Source organism: Mustelus asterias, chromosome 15 (assembly GCF_964213995.1).
Source record: "Mustelus asterias chromosome 15, sMusAst1.hap1.1, whole genome shotgun sequence".
Classification (NCBI taxonomy): Eukaryota; Metazoa; Chordata; class Chondrichthyes; order Carcharhiniformes; family Triakidae; genus Mustelus; species Mustelus asterias.
The window spans coordinates 11,785,156-11,811,159 of record NC_135815.1 but is presented as its reverse complement, the minus strand read 5'-3'; the positions used below and the strand labels follow the sequence as shown (position 1 = coordinate 11,811,159).

The window sequence follows — 26,004 nt, the reverse complement described above, 5'->3', positions numbered from 1 at the left end:
TATGGGGAAAGAGCGGGAGAGCGAGCGGAAGAGCTGATACAGGCATTATGGGTCAAATGGTCCCCTCGATGCTTTAGGATTCTTTGATTCTGTTTGTGACTCAAATTTGACACCAAGGGCAGAATTTAATGACCTCTCCCAGGGCAAGTCTGGTGGCTGGAGGTGGGGCATTTAGTCAGACAGGAGGGTGGCAGGTTCCAGTTAGTCAGGGGCACAAAGGCTCCCGGATAGTCTTTCCAACCAGCCACTTAAGGGCTTTGAAGGCTTTGAAGCCCTTAAGTGGACAATTAATCCCCATTTAAGGGCCTCATTCCACCTTCACCAGTATCATTCCAGCAATGGGGCAGAGATTCACCACAAAGCAAATCCAGTCAGGGATGCTTGCGGCTTCTGGAGGGCGTGGAGAGAGAGAGGCGGCCCTCATTCAATGGCAGTCAGCGCCTGATCGAGGGACCCAACATCTAAAAGCGGGGAGGCTGGCTGAGATCCATCCTCCTGCCCTCGCTACCAACTAACCCCTCCACTTCTCCCCACGCCCGACCCCCATCCCGCCATCCTGGTTCCATCCTGGGGCCTTGGGTGGATGCATTCCCGGTATCAGCCATCGCTCTCTTGGTGCCACTGCTGAGCTAGGCACAGCTGCCTGACTGACTGGCTGGCAGCTCTGGGCAGGGGTGGGGAAGGGGTGGACGGGAAGGATATTCTGCCTCTGGGGTCCTTGGTCCTTCATCTGTGGGAAGACGCACCTCTGCCCAGTTAGGTGCTTGAAGTCGGCGGGTCTTCCCAAAAGGAGGTGGCACAAAGAGCTAGCTCTCGCCAGTGGGTGAGACACCCATTGCCTCCATTAGATACCAACCTGTGGCAACCCCCACAAGGTCTATGGGGAATCACTGATTGATCTCCCGATGGGGCTCATTGGGTATGAGTTCCCCTGGTAACAGGCAGTGGCCTGCCCAGCTGCAACTCAATACCTGAGCCTTTTATAAGGCAGGCCCAGGACTGGGCCTGTTGTACTGCAGTCCCAGGCAGGGGCTAGCGTGTGTACCACGGTAGTGGTTTTACTTTGCATTCTGTAATAAACTGTGTTCCCTTCCAGTCGGGCTTCTTGAGTCATTATACACCCCAACTTTGACTCCTGAATTTTGACTCTGGACTAGCTGAAGAAGTCTTAGGTTGTATCAAAAAGACGTTACATTCAGCAGTTCAAGATGAAGCCCAGTCACCACTTTCTCAGGACAAGTACGGGAATGGGCATCAAAGGTCGGCCTTGCCATCCACACCCACACACTGAAGGGGAATCAAATTAAAACGAGGACAGAATGGTGATCTGGTTGCAAGCACCTCTGTTATTATAGCCAGGAGGTCAGGAACTCTGAGAGACTGTCGCTGTAAGGCCCTTAGAAATCCAGGCAATTAAAGGTTTCTGCAAATGAGGCCAAGCTGCTCATTTGGAATACAAATGGTCCGGTTATCAATGGAAATTGCTGCTACTTGACAGTGGCTGGGCCTCTAACTAACTCTTTCACAGTCCCAACCACCTGGAATCCATTTAGTGAAAGGTAAAGACTAAAAGGACTCATAATCCTGACCTCCGCTCGCCACAGTGAGGCCTATAAATGCCAAACGCCTCCCGCACGAATTGCCGCCAACACTCTGGGGTTAACTCACAGCCACCTGGAGTGAAAGACTTATCGCCAGGCCATTGAATTCAGGAGAACTGCGGTTTAATAAAAAACACTTTTCTTTTAATTTCTCTAAACGCTTTTGATGGATTTTTTAAAACAGCAGCATACGGGGAAAGGGCAGTGAACTGAACAGGATAATGAAGACCTCATTCACCTTCTGATTGGAGTAGGATTCTGGCACAAGAGTGACCAAGAGTGTCCTGATCATTCTTTCTCTCTCCCTATCCTGGTTGCTCCCTCCCTCTTTCTCTGTCCTGGTCACTCTCTCTCTCTGTCCTGATCATTCTTTCTCTCTCCCTATCCTGGTTGCTCCCTCCCTCTTTCTCTGTCCTGGTCACTCTCTCTCTCTGTCCTGATCATTCTTTCTCTCTCCCTATCCTGGTTGCTCCCTCCCTCTTTCTCTGTCCTGGTCACTCTCTCTCTCTCTATTCCTCCCTCTCTCTGTCCTGGTCACTCTCTCTCCCTCCCTCTCTCTGTCCTTGTCGCTCTCTCTCTCTCCCTCCCTCTCTCTGTCCTTGTCGCTCTCTCTCTACCTCCCTCTCTCTCTGTCCTGGTCACTCTCTCTCTCCCTCCCTCTCTCTCTCTGTCCTGGTCACTCTCTCTCTCCCTCCCTCTCTCTCTCTGTCCTGGTCACTCTCTCTCTCCCTCCCTCTCTCTCTCTGTCCTTGTCACTCTCTCTCTACCTCCCTCTCTCTGTCCTTGTCGCTCTCTCTCTACCTCCCTCTCTCTCTGTCCTGGTCACTCTCTCTCCCTCCCTCTCTCTGTCCTTGTCGCTCTCTCTCTACCTCCCTCTCTCTCTGTCCTGGTCACTCTCTCTCTCTCTCTCCCTCCCTCTCTCTGTCCTTGTCGCTCTCTCTCTCCCTCCCTCTCTCTCTCTGTCCTTGTCGCGCTCTCTCTCCCTCTCTCTGTCCTGTTCTTCTGCTCGTTCTCTGCTGTTCTCTCCCCATCCCCATGTGTGCCCACACCATCCATTACCCACTTGCTAAGTGCCAGATCGAGGGATATTTAGTTAGCTGAGCAATTCTTAAGGTTGAAATGAGAACCAGATGTTCTTCAGTGATGGCTGTGATCGCCAGAACCATGTAAAACAAAAGTATCTAAAGCAGCCAGTTTTAATTATTGATGATGCAGCATGGCTGCTCTGATTTTTAAGTGTTAATTATTGAAAGGTAGGATCTGTGGACAGAGTGTATAATGATGTATAAAGAGACATCAATTATTGAGGCTGAGGTTTACTCACAGGGCCTTCACTCATTAGTGACTGAACTCTCCAATGGGCCCGGTTCCAGGTCCCTCAGCCACTGGGTCACATGTTACCTTCACACATGGCCTAGTTCAGGCAGCATAAGCCTTTCACTGGCTGGATCTTGAGAAACACAGGATTAACATTCTGGGAAGGGTTGAGAGTCTGTGTAACCGACAAAATCGAACTCAGCTCTACTGTCCTATCAATTGTTAGGTTTGCCTCGTTTTGCGAAAGAGTGGCACAGTGCCACAGCGGCGCAGTGGCACAGTGCCTAATACTGCTACCTCACAGCGCCAGCGATCCGGGTTCAATTCCAGCCTCGGGTGACTGTCTGTGTGGAGATTCTCCCCGTGAAGAATCATAGAACCCCTACAGTGTAGATGGATTCCATTCGGCCCATCGAGGCTGCACCAACAACAATCCCACCCAGGTCCTGCTCCCACAACGGTTTTCCTAGCTGGTCCCCCTGACACTAAAGGGACAATTTAGCATGGCCAATTAACCTAACCCGCACATCTTCAGACTGTGGGAGGAAACCGGAGCAGGCACAGGGAGAACGTGCAAACTTCACACAGAAAGTCACCCGAGGCGGGAATCGAACCCGGGTACCTGGCGCTGTGAGGCAGCAGTGCTAACCACTGTGCCACCGTGCCGCCCATGCTTGGGTTTCCACCGGTTTCCTCCCACACTCCAAAGATATGCAGGTTAGGTGGATTGGCCATGCCAAATACACGGGGTTACAGGGCTAGGGCAGGCGGAAGGTGGAGGGGTGGGTGGGGGGGGGGGGGGTGGAGGGGGGGCGTACGGCTGGAGGATCTGAATAAGATGCTCTTCGGAGAGTTGTGCAGACCTGATGGGGAACTGAGGGCATGATGGGACTTGAACAGTGATTATAAATTTGAGCTGTTTTGGGGGTTGGAGTGGGAGCCACAATAGAACAGTGAGCACACCGGGAGCGACGGCTGTGTGGAACCTGGTAGGAATCATAGAATCCCCACAGTGCAGAAGGAGGCCATTCTGCCCATCAAGTCTGTACCGACCACAATCTCACCCAGGCCCTATTCCCATAACCCCACACATTTACCCTACTAATCCCCCTGACACTAGGGGTCAATTTATCATGGTCAATCCGCCTAACCCGCACATCTTTGGACTGTGGGAGGAAACCGGAGCACCCGGAGGAAACCCACGCAGACACGGGGAGAACGTGCAGACTCCGCACAGACAGTGACCGAGGCCGGTCGGAGATGGGGACACGAGTATTCATGGGCTCGCTGGGATCTTACAACAATCAGGCAGCAGCCAACATTGTCTCTTCATTTGGAATCTGCAGATTCATTCAGTTTAAATAACCCGAGTGTTGTGAAGGCAGGTTCAGGAGCTGCCACAGCACCGGCCTGTGCACCCGAGCTAACATCTCACAGTCATTAGATGGAGTCAGGATACTTCAAAGGGGGCTCTGCAAAATTTGAACTGACAAGAGCAGACAGCCAGTCACCAGGGTGATCTGAAAGGATAGCTGTCAAAGGCATCACCCTACGCCTGCCTCTCCATCACTTAAATCTCAGTCTCTGCCTCCTCAGAATGAATTTCAGTGGGTCGGATATAACCGCTCAGTCGATGAAGAATTTCCACTGCCTCACACCCCTTGTGTACGACTCCCATATCCTTGCCCGCAGTAACTGCAGCCTCCATCTTGGCCTAGGGTCCTGCAGGAATAGCCATTCATTCCCTCCCTCTCCTCACTGGTTCCTCGGGCTTGGAGGATGTGACACTAATACATTTTCAATCGCGTTTTAATGTAAGCCGGCGGACATTGTAACATAGTGTGGTGGCCTGTTACACTGCTCATACAATACATAATCCTCACACAAAACACCAGCTTTTCCTGAACAATTTCCCAGTGCTGGATAACCCCAGCTTGATCCTCATTACTGACGATAAGTCAGCTGTCAGGAACAGGAACGCTATCATTAAACGTGTAGAAATGAAGGAAGTAAAGTCCTGAATTTCTCTAGCGCCGTTCATTACCTCAGGCCCTTAGATCCAATTAATGCACGTTTTGAAGCACAGTCACTGTTGTGATATAGAAAGGTTTAGTTGACTTTATTTATTAGTGTCATAAGTAGGCTTACATTAACACTGCAATGAAGTTACTGTGAAAATCCCCTAGTCGCCACACTCCGGCGCCTGTTCGGGTACACTGAGGGAGAATTTATCATGGTCAATGCACCCTAACCAGCACGTCTTTCAGACTGTGGGAGGAAACCGGAGCACCCGGAGGAAACCCACGCAGACACGGGGAGAACATGCAGAATCCGCACAGACAGTGACCCAAGCTGGGAATCGAACCCGGGTCCCTGGTACTGTGAGGCAGCAGTGCTAACCACCGTGCCGACCCATGGGGAAAGTTATTCTATTGGAGGGCAACGGCTCAGAAAGAAAATAGCGTCAGGTTTTATCGATGTTCTGTTGATCCAATTGTCTTGGAATAGTTTTACTTGATGAGCAGCACTGTTCTGGGCCTTTCATACCATCTAGAACTGAATTATGTTGAGTAAATCTCAACCTTCAGTGTTTAGATTGACTTCATTCTGTTCTCATTAAAGAATCTCTAAATATTTACCTCATAGCGGTGATGTGGGAGAATTGTGCGGCCAAAGGGAAAAGCACAAAGAAGGGGTGGGGAGTCAGTTAGGGTGCGTTAATGTAAGTGAGTGATCTGCTTGTGTTAAATAACTTGCAGAGGACTCCCTCAGGAAGCCCCAAGCTTAACATCAAGGCTGAAGTGAAGTGGACAACAGTGCCATTAAATCTGCCATCACCACAGTGAGTTATCCACAGGAGGCTAAAGGGGCTGACATGGAGAGGAGGTGCCACATGATCACAGCAGACATAGGGCCAGCTACCAGATCAGTGTTGTTTAACTGCCACTCAATCCTCCCCCCCCCCCCCCCCCCCATCCCCCATACACACTCATTTCATTTAAAAGAAGATAAGAAGCCTGGTTTATGACCCTCTCCTGTTCTGCAAGGGAGATATCGCTCCAATCCAGGTGAGAGGCCATTATGTGTTGTGCAAATAACAGGCTTCGGGCCTACAGTGAGGGCTGAGTGCGAGCTGCACTCCACGGTCGCTGTGCACAGGTTCCCAGGAACCACAGCATTTTCAATGTTTCACTGCATGGAGCCTCTCAACATCAATCTCTAACAACAACCGTATTTACGTAGTGCCGTCAACGCAGTAAAATGTCCCAATTAAGGCCTTTCACAGAGGCATTATGTATACTGAGCCACGATTAAGGCAATATTAATCAATATCCTGAATAGGGTGGACGTGGGGAAGATGTTACCATCAGTAGGCGAGACGAGGATCCGAGGGCACAGCCTCAGAGTAAAGGGACGGCCCTTTAGAACCGAGATGAGGAGGCATTTCTTCAGCCAGAGGATGGTGATTCTGTGGAACACTTTGCCACAGAGGGCTGTGGAGGCCGGGTCATTGAGCGTCTTTAAGACAGAGACAGATGGGTTCTTGATTGGTAAGGGGATCAAAGTTACAGGGAAAAGGCAGGAGAATGGGGTTGAGAAAAATATCAGCCATGATCGAATGGTGGAGTAGACTCGATGGGCCAAATGGCCTAATTCTATTCCTATATCTTATGGTCTTAGTAGGGCATGTAGCTAAAGTGCAGTCAAAAAGGCAACAGGGGCGGCACAGTGGTTAGCACCGTTGCCTCACCGCACCAGGGACCCGGGATCAATTCCGGCCTCGGGTTACTGTCTGTGTGGAGTTTGCACGTTCTCCCCGTGTCTGCGTGAGTCCTGATTGAAAGCCTCAGCCCAGAGACAGTGCCTCCAACAATGCGGCACTCCCTCGGTGTTACACCGGAGTACTCAACAGGGAAGAATTTGCAGGGCTGAGCTGGGGAAGGCAGGCGTGTGGGGCCAGATGGATAACCCTTGCAAAGAGCGAGCAGCAGCCAGGATGGGCTGAATGGCCTCCTTGCTGCTGTGTGATCCTATGAGGAGGGGACTATCCATCAGGTATGTTGATTTGGGCTGAGATTGAATTGATGAAAAGGTGCATTAGCCGGGGGTTGGACACTGGGGGCACTTGGCCTTATAAGCAGTGGAACCACATTGTGCGTAACCTGGTAGTACTTTGCCCACAATAAATCAGATCAAATATAAAGAAAAGGAGACACATAAAGGGCTGAGAATTAAATACATCACCATTAAACACTCACAGGAAACAAGGCAGCTTTTCTCAGACATTATCATATAATGAATCATTTGAATTCAGAGACATGGCCAGCAGCTCAGAGTGAGAATGAAAGAATTTATTCATCCTCGACAGGTCCTTCAGCCAAGCCTTCAGCTGAGAGCCTCTGAATGCGTTGAGTTAAATTCACATTAAAGCCGGCGATCGCGCAGATAACTGGGAGGCATCTCATGGAGGACTGGAGACGATTGACTCGACTGCGCCACTCCACACCAAACCCCTCTCCGGAACATTCCCAGCTCTCCCGATCCCAGCTCGGCAGCACGGGGTGGCAGTAATGTCACTGCCCTCATAATCCAGTCGGCCCGTGCTAATGCTCCGGTTCAAATCCCACCACAGCAGAAGCGGCTGGATTCAAAATTCAAACAATAAATCCTGAACTAAAAGCTATTCTCAAGTTCATAAGTTCGTAAGATACAGGAGCAGAATTAGGCCATTCGGCCCATCGAGTCTGTTCCGCCATTCGATCATGGCTGATATGCTCCTCATCCCCATTTTCTGGCCTTCCCCCCCATAATCCTTCACCCCATTACCAATTAAAAATCTGTCTAAATCCTCTTTAAATTTACTCACTGTCCCAGCATCCACCGCACTTTGAGGTAGCGAATTCCACAGGTTCACAATCCTTTGAGAGAAGTAGTTTCTCCTCAACTCTGTTTTAAATTTGCTACCCCTTATCCTAAGACTATGACCTCTCGTCCTAGAATGCCCCACAAGAGGAAACATCCGCTCCACATCTACTTTATCCATACCTTTTATCATCTTGGTGACCAGGAGGCAATCGCAAAATCCCAACCGGTTCCCTACTTTAGGGAAGGAAATCTGCCGTCCTAAGCTGGTCTGGCCTAAATGTGACCTGTATGTGACTCCAGACCCACAGCAGTGTGGTTGACTCTTAAATGCCTTCGGAAATGGCCGCTACAAAATCTACAGCGCTGTGGGTCTACCTACACCACGTGGACTGTGGCGGTTCACAAAGGCGGCTCACCACCACCTTCTCAAGGGCAATTAGGGGTGGGCAATAAATGCTGGTCTAGCCAGCGATGCCCACATCCCGTGAAGGAATAAAAAAATAAGCTTGCAGGGTAGTCTCTTGCAGGAGGTGCTCGTGATCAGCCGCACAGGGATGGGAAGGCAGAGTACAGCACTGGGAGAGGTCTCTCCAGCTCTCTGAATGACCTTCTTTGTCTGTGCTGTGTATGCAGGCATGGCTGTAGGTTTCATCCTTACCCTATGAAAGGCCAAAATGGAAGAGCTGTTCTTTGCCAGCCTCTCAGCCTTAGCGGGTTGGGTGAGTGTACTTTTCACAGCATCAATGACCACACTGAGATCCATTAATATAAAAGCAACTCCCCAGAAGTTGATTCAGATAATGGACTACCCGCCTTCTGTGTTACCTAAGAGGGAGTATGGGATCTCCACAGAATTACAGGACAGAAACATGATGTGGAGATTCCGGCGTTGGACTGGGGTGGGCACAGTAAGAAGTCTCACAACACCAGGTTAAAGTCCAACGGGTTTATTTGGAAGCACGAGCTTTCGGAGCGCTGCTCCTTCATCAGGTGAGTGGGGAGCCACTCACCTGATGAAGGAGCAGCGCTCCGAAAGTTCGTGATTCTAAATAAACCTGTTGGACTTCAACCTGGTGTTGTGAGACTTCTTGCAGTACAGAAACAGGCTACGCAAAGCCTGATTGGTTTTTCTGTTCTGCCACAAACCTCCTCCCACCTCATTTACTTCATCACGCCCTCATAGAATCCCTACTGTACAGAAGGAGTCCATTCGGCCCACCAAGTCTGTACCGATCACAATCTCACCCAAGCCCTATTCCCACAACCCCACGCATTTACCTTGCAAATCCTCCAGACACTTGTGTCAATTTAGTGTGGCCAATCAACCTAACACCCTCTGTCAATATATTCCTTTCCTCGCTAAGTACTCATCTAACTTCCCAGAGACAGGTGCTCGGTCAGAAGGGTTGTGGGTCTAAAGTCCCACACATGACACCTAAGCTGCAGAAATCTAGGCTGCCACTTCAGTGCAGTACTGAGGGAGTGCTGCACTGTTGGAGATGCTGCCTCTCAGATCCAGCTCCCTGATTTGTTCCCAACTCTTGCTGAGAATTTCCCAGAGGCCGGATCCCTGTGGCAGAGGATGTCCACCTGTCCACAACGGATGACCAATCAGGATATTTAACGGGGACATCAGTCCCTAATTGTGTGCAGCGATACAGTCTCACAGGAGGCACACGGACGCTGTGTCAGGAGCTTGGCAATACATCAGGGGCAGCCTCAAGGTGGAAGGTCAGAGGTCCTGGCTGCCATCTTGGCACCCCAAGGATGAACTGGGCAGAGCCGCAGCCAAAAGTATTTTTGCTGCCCCTCCGCATTCATGGTCCTAACAGCCCTGCACCTTCGTTATATTCATCCCTTTCGACAGTGTCTCCATTTTGAGGGGCCTTCATTCTCTCTGCCAGTCTCATTAGGCCTCCCCCATACCCTGGGACCCCCAGGTGTTCCCAACAGCTGAGCAAGTTTGAAGTGGAGAATGTTCCGGCCTTGGGCCGGGTTTTCTCTGGCTCCTGCCGCGGGAGATTCGGCCTCCCGGCCAAAGGTCCGTTGACTTTCGGCGGGACGGGACAATCCCAGCAGTGGGAGGGGCCGGGAAGCCTCACCGTTAATGCCCTATCTGACTCCGAGATGAGCGCGGCATCATCACTGAGGCTGCCGTAACCAATGGTTACCACCTCTCCAGCCTCACGTCCTAATGTTGCTGCACCCCCCTCTGCTCCCTCTACAGCTGACAATTCCACCGCCATTGGCACCACAAGTCCCGTGACAGCTGGTAAATTTGAGATATATCCCACTTACTGCAAAAAAAAATTTGTTTTTCTGTGCACGAAATCTTTCAGTGCTTCCCTATCTCTCAACGGACAGGCCAGGTCACATGATATGGGCCATTGTTGGAGATTTGGCCTTTAATTATTAGATATCATCTCACTAAATGGCCTCCTTTGTAACTGTAAAAACAATATATCACTTTTCAGCAGCACTTACTGCACTATTTCCTTGTTGAAATAAACCTCAGGAGCCACTGGATGGAGGCCAGTGTTGATAACACGTGCTGAAAGCATTTGGCTTTGGCTAGGATTCCAGCACCTTTCTGGGAGAGCTCTCTGAGGGGTTTGTGTGTGTCTGGATAGCGACAGACAAGAGAAAGAGCTTCTGGCCTAGATATCGTGCCCTGCACAATCACCCATTCCTCATCAACCACAACGCAGCCCACCTTGAAACCAGCTGATCGCCTGCTGAAGTCAAAAAAATATTCCCAAACCAGTTCCGGAAAACAAAGACATCTGGAAAATTCTGCTCTGCTCCCCACCGATGGTTAAATTAGCCCAGGAGATCCCCCCCACCGGCCCGGCTTAACGCAATAACAGTGCCCGTCTTAAAATCTTTCAAAGGCTACCGTACAGAACGAGGCCATTCAGCCCATCGCATCTGTGTCTGAAGTGATCCTCGCTCCCAGCCAGAGAGGGGTCCATCTCGCTTCCATGGAGGAATTCAGCGCATCAGCATCCAGCCCACAAGGTGACGGCTTGTTCCGGGAGTCCCCCTGTTTTCTCGGAAAAGATAACCAATCCCTGACATCTCTTCCAGAGATCCGGACACTAAAGAAGTCCGACCTGAGCTATTCAACTTAAAGCCCGTCACTTTGGTCATTTTGTTTCACATAAGCGCGGCATAAGGGTCATTGTCTGTGCGGAGTCTGCACATTCTCCCCGTGTCTGCGTGGGTTTCCTCCGGGTGCTCCGGTTTCTTCCCACAGTCCAACAGATGTGCAGATTGGGTTGGTTGGCCATGCTAAATTCTCCCTGAGTCTTGGGGGGATTATCAGAGTAAATGCGTAGGGTTATGGGGATAGGACCTGGGTGGGATTGTTGACAGTGCAGGCTCAATGGGCTGAATGGCCTCCTTCTGCACTGTAGGGATTCTATGATTCTAGCCTATGACGCCCCCCTCCCCCCCAACCTCAGGTGGGTGGGCCGGCCTTGTCAAAGTCTTCATGGTCCATGCTGGCAGCAGGCAATCTCAGTGGCTGCTTCTACACTGGCTTTAGCGAGGCGTCTGCTTCTAGCTGTATGGTTCTCAGATTTGCTCAAAGTGTCGAGAAGAGGGATGGTCAAGGTATCCTGGAAAGGAACAGACAAGGTGTCCAGGAGAGGGATGGTCAACCTTCTGGCAGAGGGATGGACAAGGTCCATCTCAAAGGGTTAGTTTATTTGCACACCCTCGGTTGTGAGAGGAGGGTCACAAATGCCACTTCACTCACACAATCAAGAGGGGGATAGAGAAAGGAAGATTTACAGTGCAGAGACCACAGAATAAAGGATGATTGTTTCATTTGAATTCAGGGTCCAGAATCAATGTCCAATGTTGCATTCTTTCATAGAGGTCAACAGGTTGAAAACTGATGCTGGATAATTCACTCTTCCAGCAGAGATGACTTCCCGATAAGATAGGCACGCAGAGATGAATTTGTGTCGTACGCATTGGTTTAGAAGTTCAGGAGTTCCAGTAGAAACAGTATAGGTGGGAGGCAGGCATTAAAACCTAGACAGAACCCCTTTTCTGAGCTACTGATGCCATATTGCCTTGCTGTCTAGAAAGACAGTATAACTGGTACTCCCAACTAGGGAGACCATGTCACATGACTCCACATTGGCTTTGATAAAGGGGTATATTCCTCAGTCTGGATTCCTGATACTGTTAATGTTCCTACTATTAAGAATTTGAAAGGTGGTCCTTTGTCCTAACAGACTAGTGGGCACCAGTGGCTAGTCCAGATTTATGAAATCTAGATGGTCTTTGCACAATTCCCTTTGAATTGGATTTCTGCAGCCCACAGTGTTGTTAGAGTCCCTTCAGCGATAACGAGGTGTCAGCTCCTCTGATTGTGCCAGCAAGGTCCTTTTATTTAAAATTCACAGCCAGGCATGGCTTCAGTCATTTTAAAGTCTGTGTCCCATTTTTTAAATGTTAGAAATTCGGCGGGAGAATATCCATCTATTTTATGAAAATATAAAGTGTGAGGTCTTAGCCCCCTGACAATAGTCAAGGTGTCAGCCTCAGCTTAGAGGTAACGCAATCACCTGCGTTCCTGTCCCATTCCAGGACCTGAGCACATAATCTAATTTGATGCTTCGGCGCACCGCTGAGAGAGAGCTGCACTGTCAGAAGTGCCACCTTCCGTCAAAAATCTATGCGAGTAGCAACTATTTCAACATGTTTTTCAGAAGAGATGGATTGAGTTTGTCACTTTGCTTCTTTGATGTTAATAGAGTGTCCCTGAATGCACGCTTCCAAAATTAAAGTATCTCATGGACTAAGTGACCTCCCTTAACATGTTTGAGTATCAGTTTGGAGTGGAATGTAGCAACCTATCAATAATGCGATTACACAATTGAGAACAGGACTAATAAACCTGATGATTGGCACACTGGCACCATGGAAATGACTGAAATTGCCAGGTTGTTATTGCGACTAATATCCTTCAGATAGGAAGCAAGCCACTTTTAATTGGTTTGGTGCATGTATATTGCATAGCTGATCTCAACGCCCTACAGGCTACCAGTGATAGACATTAAGTACTGACTTAATTAGCTTGGTCAGCTGCGGTCTCATTTTCGACTCTGAATCAGAAGGCTGTGGGTGTGAGCCCCAGGCCAGAGACGTGGGCACAAAGTCTGGCCCCCGATGTGCCATATTTCAGGTACGACATTAAACTGAGAGACTCCTGGGGGGGGGTTGGGGGGGGCGGGGGGAGGGATATAATAGATCCCAAGGCAGGAGAGTTCTCCTCCGCACTTTTTTTATTTGTTCCTGGGATGTGGGCATCGCTGGCTAGGTCCAGCCTTTATTGCCCATCCCTAATTGCCCTTGCGAAGGTGGTGGCGATTGCCTTCTTGAACCCGCTGCAGTCCTTGTGGCGTAGGTACACCCAGAGTGCTGTTAGAGAGGGAGTTCCAGGATTTTAACACAGCGACACTGAAGGAATGGCGATGTTCAGGAAAGTCAGGATGGCGAGTGCCCTGGAGGGGAACCTACAGGTGGTGGTGTTCCCAGCTATCTGCTGCTCTTGTCCTACCAGGTGGTAGAGGTTGTGGCTTTGGAAGGTGCTATTTAAGGAGCTTTGGTGAATTGCTGCAATGTATCTTGTGGATGGTACACACTGCTGTTACTGAGCGTCGCTGATGAAGGGAGTGAATGTTTAAGGTGGTGGATGGGGTGTTAATCAAGCAGCTGCTTTGTCCCGGATAGTGTTGAGCTTCTTGAGTATTGTTGGAGCCGCACTCATTCAGGCAAGTGGAGAGTATTCCATCACACTCCTGACTTGTGCCTTGTAGACACGGTGGACAGGCTTTGGGTGAGTCAGGAGGTGAATTATTCACTGCTGGTTTCCCAGTTTCTTATCTGCTCTTGTAGCCACAGTATTTATATGGCAGGTCCAGTTCAGTTTCAGGTCAATGGTAACCCCGAGAACATTGATAGTGGGGGATTTAGTGATGCTAATGTCATTGAATGTCAGGGGAAGGGGAGATGGTTAAATTCTCTCTTGTTGGAAATGGTCATTTTTTGGCACTTGTGCAGCGCGAATGGTACTTGCCACTTGTCAGTGGCAATCTGGATATTGTCCAGATCTTGTTGCATTTAAACATGGGCTGCTTCAGTAACTGAGGAGTCACGAATGGTGCTGAACATTGTGCAATCATCGGCGAACATTCCCACTTCTGACCTTATGATGCAGGGAAGGTCATTGATGAAGCAGCTGAGGATTGCTGAGCCGAGGACACTACCCTGAGGGACTCCTGCAGAGGTGTCCTGGAGCTGAGATGATTAACCTCCAACCACCGCAACCATCTTCCTATGTGCCAGATATGACTCCAACCAACGGAGAGTTTGTCCTGAAACCCATTGACTCCAGTATTGCTAGGGCTCCTTGATGCCCTAGCAAAGGAAGAAATAGCGAGATATCTGGGTATAAATTGTCCCATTGGTAAGATGCAGCATGGGTTCATGAAGGGCAGGTCATGTTTGACTAATTTGGTGGAATTCTTTGAGAACATTACATGCGCAGTGGACAATGGGGAACTTGTGGATGTGGTGTATCTGGATTTCCAGAAGGCATTTGACAAGGTGCCGCACCAAAGACTGCTACATAAGATAAAGGTGCACGGTGTTACGGATAATGTATTAGCATCGATAGAGGATTGGTTAACTAACAGAAAGCAAAGAGTGGGGGTAAATGGGTGTTCTTCTGGTTGGCGATCAGTGACTAGTGGTGCGCCTCAGGGATCAGTGTTGGGACTGCAATTGTTTATGATTTACATAGATGATTTGGAGTTGGGGACCAAGTGTAGTGTGTCAAAATTTGCAGATGACACTAAGATGAGTGGCAGATCAGAGGATGCTGAAAGTCTGCAAAGGGATATAGATAATCTAAGTGAGTGGGCGAGGGTCTGGCAGATGGAGTACAATGTTGGTAAATGTGAGGTCATCCATTTTGGTTGGAATAACAGCAAAATGGACTTTATTTAAATGGTAAAAAATTGCAGCATGCTGCTGTGCAGAGGGACCTGGGTGTCTTTGTGCAGGAATCTCAAGGAGTTGGTTTGAGGGTGCAGCAGGTAATTAAGAAGGCAAATGGAATTTTGTTCTTCATTGCTAGAGGGATGGAGTTTAAAAACAGCGAGGTTATGTTGCAGCTGTATAAGGTGCTGACGAGGCCATACCTGGAGTGCTGTGTACAGTTTTGGTTTCTTTACTTGAGAAAGGATATATTGGCACTGGAGGGCGTGCAGAGGAGATTCACTAGGTTGATTCCGGAGTTGAGAGGGTTGGCTAATGAGGAGAGACTGAGTAGACTGGGGCTATACTCATTGGAATTCAGAAGAATGAGGGGAGATCTTATAAGATTATGAAGGGAATAGATAAGATAGAAGCAGGGAAGTTGTTTCCACTGGTGGGTGAAACTAGAACGGGGGGGCATGGCCTCAAAATAAGGGGAAGCAGATTTAGGACTGAGTTGAGGAGGAACTTCTTCACACAAAGGGTTGTGAATCTGTGGAATTCCCTGCCCAGTGAAGCAGTTGAGGCTACCTCACTGAATGTTTTTAAGGCAAGGATAGATACATTTTTGAACAGTAAAAGAATTAAGGGTTATGGCGAGCGGGCGGGTAAGTGGAGCAGAGTCCGTGAAAAGATCTTATTGAATGGCGGAGCAGACTCGAGGGGCCAGATGGCCTACTGCTGCTCCTAGTTCTTATGTTCTTATGCCACACTCGGTCGGATGCTGCCTTGATGTCAAGGGCAGTCACTCTCACCTCACCTCCGGAATTCAGCTCTTGGTGTCCATGTTTGGACCAAGGCTGTGATGAGGTCAGAAGCTGATGAAACCCAAACAGAGCGAGCGTGAGCAGGTTATTGCTGAGTAAGTGCCACTTAATAGAACTGGCGATGACACTTTCCATCACTTTACCACCTATCAAGAGTAGATTGATGGGGCGGTAATTGTCCGGGTTGGATCTGGTTCTGCTTTCTGCGAACAGGACATACCTGAGCAATTTTCCACAATGCCGAATAGATGCCAGTGGTGTAGCTGTACTGGAACAGCTTGACTCGGGGCCAGCGAGTTCTGGAGCACAAGTCTTCAGTACTATTGCCAGAATATTGTCAAGGTCCATAGCCTTTGCATTATCCAGTGCCTTCAGCTGTTTCTTGATAAAATGTGGAGTGAATCAAATTGACAAAAAAGCGTTCAGACAATTACATGGGTAAGATGGGGATAGAGGGATATGGGCCAAACGCGGGCAATTGGGATTAGCTTAGGAGTTAAAAAAAGGGGCGGCATGGACAAGTTGGGCCAAAGGACCTGTTTCCATGCTGTAAACCTCTATGACTCTATGACTGAAGACTGGCATCTGCGATGAAGTCTATGGTCCAAGTGCTGGTAAATGGGAATAGTATACATTGATGTTTGATGGTCAGCATAGACATGGTGGGCCGAAGGGCCTGTTTCCGTGCTGTATGACTGACTGTATGTTGGGGACCTCAGGAAGAGACTGAAATGGACATCTTACTTGACACTTCTGGCTGAAGATAGCCGAGAGCTATCCCTGAACCAATGCCTAGAAGCAGATGATTTGATCATTTTCATATTGCTGTTATAGGAGTTTGTTGTCTGTAAATAGTCTGACTTGTTTACTACATTTCAACAGAGGCTACAAATCAGAAGTATTTCACTGGCTGGAAAACATTCGGGATGTTGTGAACGGTCCTGTATAAAATGCAAATCTTTCATTTTATCCTGGCATTGGTTACCCACATCTCATGAACAATTCTACAAAAACAAGAAATGTTATCTACTAGCCTCGGGGAGCCTTCTAATATACAAAATCAAGTGACATCAAAAAGCCAATAGTCTTTTATTTACACTAGATAAGACTATTTCCAGACTATTCAGCAACTGTAGGCATTTCACCAAAGCCCAACTTGTCCAGCTATACTTTTTGACCAGGGGGACTTTTGCGATAGCAATCACAAGAGGGAACTGAGGCCAGTCCCCGCACCCCAACTTCTAGACGCATGATAAATGTAGCTGTGAGGGGAAAACAAACTGAGAAGTATAGAATCTGATATTAGGGCTCGGATTCTCCGGCCTCCTCCGTGGCTGGGATTCTCCAGTCCCGCTGCTGTGAGTGGAGATTTGGCTGAGCACCAAATTCTCCATTCTCGCTGGCAGTGGTGGCAGGGCATCGGGCATCAGAGAATTCTGGCCTAGGAAAGCTAAAGAAGATAGTCAAAAAAAGCCGAAGGCCAAATTGAAAAGAATTAGCACGTCATTTTTATAAAGAAAAAGTTAAAGGGCATACAATGAAGGGATAAGGCTTCTTCGGGACACAAGGAGCCATCTTGACTTAGGCAGCCATCTTTATGTCGGCGGTCATCTTCATACAAGTGGCCATCTTGATGTAGGCAGCCATCTTGATGTAGGTAGCCATATTGACATAGGCAGTCATCTTCATACAAGTGGCCATCATGATGCTGGCAGCCATCTTGATGTAGGTAGCCACCTTGACACAGGTGGCATGCTGGCAGACATCTTCGAGTGAAAGACTGGCAGAAATGCTGAAGTGTTTGTCTCAGTTGAAAGTGGGACTCTGAGTGCCCAAGCAGAATGCAGATACTGGAGAGAAATATTTAAGTAATAAAAATGTTAATGAGAATGAAAGTGGAAAAGTCACAGGCCCAGGTTACATCCAGAGTGCTTAAGGGTTAAATAAACGTGGAGGGCTGCAGGAAAAGAGGGAGAATGGAACTGACTGGATTGCTCTACAGAGAGCTAGCATGGAATCAACAGGCTGAATGGTCTCGTTCTGTACCCTAATGATTCCATGAGGCCCATCACCTCATCGCAGGGGAGGGCCAGAGAACAGATCACGTGGGTGATCTCTAAATCTTGGAAAATGTCTCTTCCCCATCTCTCCACATCCCCCCCTCTCCAATTAATTCCACACCCCCACCCTCCGACACCCCTTTGTTCAGCTATCTGGATATTGGGGAATGACAGGGAAAAGGGAGCCTGGAGGATTGGCTGAATTCCACCAGCAAACTGCAAGGTTTTCAAGGTAAACAGCCTTCAGCATGAAACAAGATTATCATTCCCACGGTGCAGTGAAGCTCGGAGTGTGCGGGTTGGTGCAGTAATAGGAAGGGACAGCAAGCAGAAAGGAGGCAGGAGCCTGGAGGTGGTGGGGGGTTGGTGGTGGAAGTCTGGCCATCAAGGCTGCATCTGGACTGCCCGATGGATGCTGCAGGTCCCAAGCTCCGGTGGGGAAACAGGTTGTTAGCACTGTAACAACCAGTCAACTGAGAGAGTGTGGTCCCCTCTCCACTGGCTAACAGAAACTAGGAAAGTGAATTGGGGGAGTTGTTTCTGTCTCTAACTGGAGGTCAAAAGGATGGATTGATTCAGTGCACAGTGTTAAATTTGTGCTGCTATGAAATACATGCTTTAAGTTGTTAATTAAGCACAGCTGTCCCCAATTGGGAAGTATATTCATTGCAGGAGTTTAGAAACCAGCTCACTCTGGGGGTTGGTGAGGAACTGAGTGAGTTTGTGACTTCACTGTCCTAGAAATTAAACTGGGTTTAAGGTACAGGTTAGCTTCAGACTCATTCTTCCTCAACATACGGTTAAGTTTAAAGTTTATTTATTTGTGTCACAAGTAGGCTTACCTTAACACTGCAATGAAGTTTACTGTGAAAATTTCCCAGTTGCCATGTGGTCATTGGAATTAACAGTGAGCACAGAACTCACTATTGTCCCCAGTAATCACTTGGTGACTGAGTGAATTTAACTGTAGAAAGATCTCTCCCACCCAACGTACCTCCACAAGATGCAGCTTGTAGAAAGGGTCGAGAGCTTCAAGTTTTTAGGTGTCCAGATCACCAACAACCTGTCCTGGTCCCCCCATGCCGACATTATAGTTAAGAAAGCCCACTAACGTCTCGACTTTCTCAGAAGACTAAGGAAATTTGGCATGTCAGCTACGACTCTCATCAACTTTTACAGATGCACCGTAGGAAGCATTCTTTCTGATTGTATCACAGCTTGGTGTGGCTCCTGCTCTGTCCAAGACCGCAAGGAACTAGAAAAGGTCGTGAATGTAGCCCAATCCATCACGCAAACCAGCTTCCCGTCCATTGACTCTGTCTACACTTCCCACTACCTCGGCAAAGCAGCCAGCATAATTAAGGACCCCACGCACCCCGGACATTCTCTCTTCCACCTTCTTCCTTCGGGAAAAAGATACAAAAGTCTGAGGTTACATACCAACCGACTCAAGAACAGCTTCTTCCCTGCTGCTGTCAGACTTTTGAATGGACCTACCTCGCATTAAGTTGATCTTTCTCTACACCCTAGCTATGACTGTAACACTACATTCTGCACTCTCTCGTTTCCTTCTCTATGAACAGTATGCTTTGTCTGTTTAACGCACAAGAAACAATACTTTTCACTGTGCGTTAATACATGTGACAATAATAAATCAAATCAAATCAAAATTCCCGAAGAGCAGGGAACTCCAAATAAGTAAGAAATCCTGGAAAACACTCAAATGCTCAGATTGCGTCTGTGGACAGCGAGAAAGAGAAAAGAAATTGGGCAGGATTTTCCACTGGTTTTTCCATTGATTGTTACCACTGTCGGGTGAAACTAGAACTAGGGGGCGTGGCCTCGTAATAAGGGGGGAGCAGGTTTAGGACTGAGCTGAGGAGGAACTTTTTCACCCAAAGGGTTGTGAATCTGTGGAATTCCCTGCCCAGTGGAGAAGTTGAGGCTACCTCATTGAATGTTTTTCAGGCAAGGATAGATAAATTTTTGAACAGTAAAGGAATTAAGGGTTATGGTGAGCGGTAAGTGGAGCTGAGTCCACAAAAAGATCAGCCATGATCTTACTGAATGGCGGAGCAGGCTCGAGGGGCCAGATGGCCTACTTCTGCTCCTAGTTCTTATGTTCCAGCCTTTCATATCGGTGGGATCTTCCAGTCCCACCAAAGGCAAGAACCCTCCCTGCGGCAGGTTCCCTGGTGGCGGGATGAGTGAACCATGCAAAATGCTGTAGACATCAGTGGGACTGGAAGATCCCGCCAGGGACTAATGGTGAGCTGCCTCTACCGCAGGAAAACACGTCGCGGGGAGGCTGGAAAATCCCACCTTTGTCTTGGGTTGATGACCTTTCTCATACTGACTCAAAGCGTTAACTTGGTTTCTCTCTCCACAGGTGCTGCCTGACCCGCTGAGTGTTTTCCAGCATTTTCCGTTCTTATTCCAGATTTCCACGCCTCTGCGGTATTTAGAAGTACAGAATGGATGCAGCATAGAAGGAGGCCATTCGGCCCATCACATCATTGCTCGGCCACTCCCCTCGATCCTTCCTGTTGCAAATTGTTTTTTCTTTGGGTAAATATCCAAGTCTCTTGGGAAAGCAATGATGGAATCCATCTCCACTCCACTCCCAGGCAATGCAATCCAGCCTCTCCAATCTATCCATGTAACTGAAGTCTCCCATCGCTGGAACCTTCTTGTAAATCCTCTCCGTGTTCTGTTTAAAACCGTCACATCCTTCCTGAATCGTGGCGCCCAGAAATCTGGACACAATACCCCAGCTGAGGCCCCATTGAATAGAATCCCTACAGTGCACAAGGAGGCCATTCGGCCCATTGAGTCTGCACCAGCCACAATCCCACCCATGCCCTGTAACCCCACATATTTACCCTGCTAATCCCCCTGACACTAAGAGGCAATTTAGCATGGCCAATCCACCTAACCCCGCACATCTTTGTGGGAGAAAACTGGATCACCCGGAAGAAACCCACGCAGAAATGGGGAGAACGTGCAGACTCCGCACAGACAGTGACCCAAGCTGGGAATCGAACCCGGGTCCCTGGCGCTGTGAGGCAGCAATGCTAACCCACTGTGCAACTGTGCTTCCGCTCAGCATTTTAAAGAGATTCATCGGACAACCTCCCTTTGCTTTGGAATTCTGATTAAATGCCCTCCTAACACCCCCGCTCTACAACACACATTTATATAGCAACTTTATCAACATGCCACAGCACAAAATCCAACACCGAGTCACGGACAGAGAGATGTTAGGACGAGCGATCACTTGGCCACAGAGGTGGGAGTTGTTAAGGAGGAGAGGGAGGATGGAGAGGGAGGGAATTCCAGAGCCTGGTGGGGGTGTCCCACGCAGCGGAAGACATGGTCACCAGCAGCAACCAACCCCCCCCTAACGAGAGGGCTTCCCGTATCAAGATTAACTTCTGCAATCATGCGTTTATTGCCCAGACTTTATTAAGAACAGTGTCAGGACTGGGGCTGGGGTATCATGTGACCAAAGCCCCGCTTTTATTACCACTTATTAAATAACGCGCCCATTGTATGTGTTAAGCAGGCTGCAGTTAGTTACATGTGTAAGTTATTATGTAGAAGAAACATTTTTAATCTGACTTTTCTTAACATGGGCCCACATCCTCCTCTGGGGCCTGAATAAGAAGCAGTTTCCTGACTGGAACAACTCTCCCCTCCTGAAAGAAAGGGAGGTCTGTCCACTTGAGTATCTGGCGATGAAATTTTATTTAGTTTTATATCCAATTACCGAACTTGTAGCCATAATAATCTGAGAAGGAGCTGTCACATGCACTTTTCAGTTTATATAGGTCCATTGTTTTTTTAAATTCATTTCTTGGAAAAAAAACTTCATTCAAAACTGCCTGCTCCTTTGAAGCTGAAGGGTTAAGTTTGCTCCAGGAGATTAAAAAATTACTATCAAAGGGACAGGTTAAAATAAATAGTTTCGATGGATTAAAGAAAAGCTGGATAGCTATGTGAGGGAGAAAGGGATAGAAAGTTAGGCTGATGAGAAAGGATGGCAAGAGGCTGGAGTGGAACATAAGGCTAGCAGAAACTGGTTGGGCTGAATGGCCTGTTTCTATGCCCGTATATCTTTATTTCTTTTATTCTATCACGATGTGGGCATCGCTGCCTCAGGACTCATTTGTTGGTCCAATTCCTAAGTGCCCTTGAGAAGGTGGTGGTGAGCCGACTTCTTGAACCGCTGCAGTCCATGTGGTGTAGGTACATCCACAGTGCTGTTAGGGAGGGACCTCCAGGATTTTGATGCAGCGACAGTGAAGGAACGGCGATATATTTCCAAGTCAGGATGGTGAGTGACTTGGAGAGGAACTGGCAGGCGGTGGTGTTCCCCATGCGTCCGCTGCTCTTGTCCTTGTGAAGGACACGAGTTTGGAAGGTGCTGTTGAAGGAGCCTTGGCGAGGTGCTGCAGTGAATCTTGCAGATGGTACACACTGCTGCCTCGGTGCACCAGTGTTGGAGGGGGGTGACTGTTTAAATTGGTGGATGAGGTTCCAATCAAGTGGGGCAAGCTTTGTCCTGGATGGCACCGAGCTTCTTGAGTGTATTTTGTTGGAGCTGCACTAATCCAAGCAAGTGGGGTAACTCTGAACATAATTCTCCATGAAGATTCAATCACAGCCGCCTCCTCTCACACTGTCAGACTGCGGTGAAGAGGGAGCATAGCAAACGGTCAGGGGAGAGGGTTCGAGCAAAGGTGCTTTTTTATAAGTCAGCTGTGGTTGCACCAGTCATGATGATGAATAGACTTTCTATACAATATCTTCCCTGTAAATGGTGACTACTTTTTAAAAAAGAATAAATTCCACAAGTCGCAGGATTCCTAAGTAAACCGAGTATCACAAATCTTACAGATTTGGTGTCCTGCAAACTTTTCCTTTTTTCTCTTGCTCATGCCCTCCAGATTTTCAATCATAGCGATTATCAGTTATTACAGAATTCGCCATATTAAAAAACATGCTGACTGATAAAAGCCCATTCAATACATTTAAATACATTCAATCACTTAATCCCTTATAAAAAAACCATTTGTATTCTGCGCTTTACAACCACTCAAAACTGTCAATCAAACTGTGAACTTACAAGTAGATAAATTACTGCGGATGCTGGAATCCGAAACCAAAAGAGAAAATGCTGGAAAATCTCAGCAGGTCTGGCAGCATCTTAAGGAGAGAAAAGAGCTGATGTTTCGAGTCCAGATGATCCTTTGACAAAGGAGGCAAACTCAATAGGGTCTTTTAAGATGAGTACATGGGACGTAATAGGATGGAGGGTTATAGGTAGGCCTAAAAGGTAGGGATATGTTCGGCACAACTTGTGGGGCTGAAGGGCCTGTTTTGTGCTGTAGTTTTCTATGTTTCTATGTAAAGGGTCATCTGGACTCGAAATGTCAGCTCTTTTCTCTCCTTACAGATGCTGTCAGACCTGCTGAGATTTTCCAGCGTTTTCTCTTTTGATTGCGAACTTACAAGCCCTTACTGTGATAATGATAGGTTGTGGAAGCAGTTAAGCTGCTACAATATTATAATGGCAACCATCATGTTTACATCAACAAACATCTATTTAAATTGCAAGCACTGAATTTTTTTTTTTCAATTGCAGGCTAATTCTTTTTCTTCCTGAAATTTGTTTGACAGTCTCACTATTTACACACATTCATGTCTACTCCTAACATTCCCAAAGGGGTAGCTGACCTCTCCAAAAAAAACCTCAACAGGTTTAGACCTTTTCCTCTCATTCAAAAATACAACGAGTGGTGGTTTGGAAATGAAAACTTCTCTGATTAAAGGCAGCTGCGTTTTTAAACGTGCCTCCAGGAACCATGAATGTGGGAAATATGACCCCGTTCCCACACCCCCCCCCCCCCCACTTCCCCACTTCCCCATCAGAAATGGCGGGTACCGGGTACAGGGGCAGGACTTTTGGATTCGGGGATCTGGCGCCATTATAGCTAACATGTGGAGCCCTTCCATCTTTGTGAAAATTCAGGTCTCTGTAACTGTGCTCCACTCTGAGCCAGAGTGTCCTACAAGCAGCAGTCAATGGCTGACTGGCCAATCAGGTCTTTTGATGGTAACGATTAAGGGAGGAATGTTGGCCAGGGCACATGAAGAAGACCAGGCTTTTTGAATAGATTCCCAAGATTTTGAACGCAAGCATGTCCATACTGGTTTAAATGTGATTTTCCTTATATATATATAATATAGAAAAGATATTGTAGCATAATGCTAAGTGATGGGTGCCACTCGTAGATATGCTAGTCTGGTGGTCCCAGTGGAGCACTAAAGGAGTGTCGCTCTGTCAGAGGTGCTGCCTGTTGGTTCAGATGTTGACTGAGGCCACACATCTGCCCGCTCGGGTGGATGTAAAAGATCCCGCAGCAGTGCTCCAAATAAGAGCAGTGGAGTGCAAGTCTGTCTTCCTATTTCATTTGAGGTCACGTCCTCACATTCACCTCTTGATCCGGTTAGAAACTAAAGATCCAATTTTAACTCCGTGTGAGTGGGGCCGGTTTTGAATGGGTTAAAATCGGACCCTAGGCCTTGCCTGAAATGGGCCACCTCAGTTAACCCTTTCTTTGGGATCTGTCACAAAGTTACTGGTGGTTTTGTTTTATAAGTTGCATGGAAACATTGCAGTGGTGTGTTCTGTGATGTTGTTCACAGCACCCTAATTCTGGTACACCTGCATCCTCATAATCTGAAGGATAACATCTTGTCTGCTTGAAGATCCCGTATCAGATGGATGCCCCACACATACAGACAAGGCAAGACATGAGACAGTCATGCGTCAGTCACTCAGCATACACTGATGATAGCTTGTTAACCCCTCCCAGTCCAAGATAAAATTGTCTCTTTAAGCACTCCACAATCACATTGCACCTCCTCACAAAGGAGCCATACAGCCCAGCTCCACATTCCTCAGTTAGATACAGTGAAAAACATCTGGAACATTCCCAGTCATTTCTTCATCAGAGCGACAAAACAAAATGAACCGTGCCTCCAATTTAAACTTTCCATCCCTCAGCTGACCCTAAATTCTGGAACCTTCTCCTGCCCGAACAAACCCACACCGCACTTTTGCCCCCACCATCCCCACAGCTAACCCGTTTCTCTGCTGCGGGCTTCCCGAGCATCCTCCCTCCTTTTGTTTCCTGACTGGCAGCCATACCCATAACCCCCCTCTTGCTCACCCTTCCCCCACCCAAATCTGAAACTCTCCACCCCCCCCCAGCCCTAACCCCCCCCCACCAACCCCCCCTCACCCCCCCTCCCCCCCCCCCCCCGCACCACAGTCTCTTCACCCCTGCCCCACTTCTTAAAATTAATCTCCTTGCTGAGTATTTTTACACAGCCTCCCCCAAAGTCACCTTTGCAGTGTGCACGGTGGCACAGTGGTTAGCACTGCCGCCTCACAGCGCCAGGGACCCGGGTTCGATTCCTGGCTTGGGTCGCTGTGTGGAGTTTGCACGTTCTCCCCGTGTCTGCGTGGGTCTCCTCTGGGTGCTCTCATTTCCTCCCACAGTCCAAAGGACGTGCTGGTTAGGTGCATTGGCCGTGCTAAATTCTCCCTCAGTGTACCCGAACAGGCGCCGGAGTGTGGTGACTGGGGGATTTTCACAGTAACTTCATTGCAGTGTTAATACTTGTGACATTAATAAATAAACTTTAAAGAAACACCTTATATGAAGCTGATCTTTCTCTACACCCTATCTGTAACTGAAACACTATATTCTGCACCCTCTCCTTTCCTTCTCCCCATATGCTCTATGAACGGTATGCTTTGTCTGTAGAGCGCGCAAGAAACAATACTTCTCTTTGTATACTAATACATGTGACAATAATAAATCAAATCAAAAAAGATCAAGAGGTCAAAACTAGAGGAGTGCAGATATCTCGGAGGGTTGTGGGACTGGAGGAGATTACAGAGTAAGGGAGGGGGTGAAGATCATGGAGGGATTTGAAAATAAGAATGAGAATTTTGAAATCAAGAGATTTCTTAATGGGGAGCCAATTTAGATCAGCGAAGCACAGGGGGCGATAGGTGAACGGGATTCACTGCAGGTTTAGACACGGGCAACAGATGTTTGGATGACCTCAAGTTTACAGAGAGTAGATTGTTGGAAAGCAGCCAGAAGTGAGTTGGAATAGTTGAGCCTGGAGGTAACAAAGCACGAGTGGGGGTTCCGACAGCCAATGAGCTGAGACAGGGTGAAGTCAGGTGATGTGACAGAGGTTGAAATAGGGGGTCTTCGAGATGTCTGTGGTCTGGAGGTTCAGGAGCAAACTGGT

The 26,004-nt window shown here is 48.2% G+C and overlaps 1 protein-coding gene across 1 annotated transcript in view; it reads right to left on the bottom strand.

Annotated features, from left to right (window-relative positions):
* kif26ba (kinesin family member 26Ba) overlaps positions 1-26,004 on the bottom strand; it is a 285,786-nt gene that overhangs the window by 239,844 nt on the left and 19,938 nt on the right. The window contains exon 7 of the mRNA XM_078230644.1: positions 17,198-17,387. Within this exon, the coding sequence (XP_078086770.1) occupies positions 17,198-17,387 (190 nt within the window). The remainder of the gene's footprint in view (positions 1-17,197; positions 17,388-26,004) is intronic.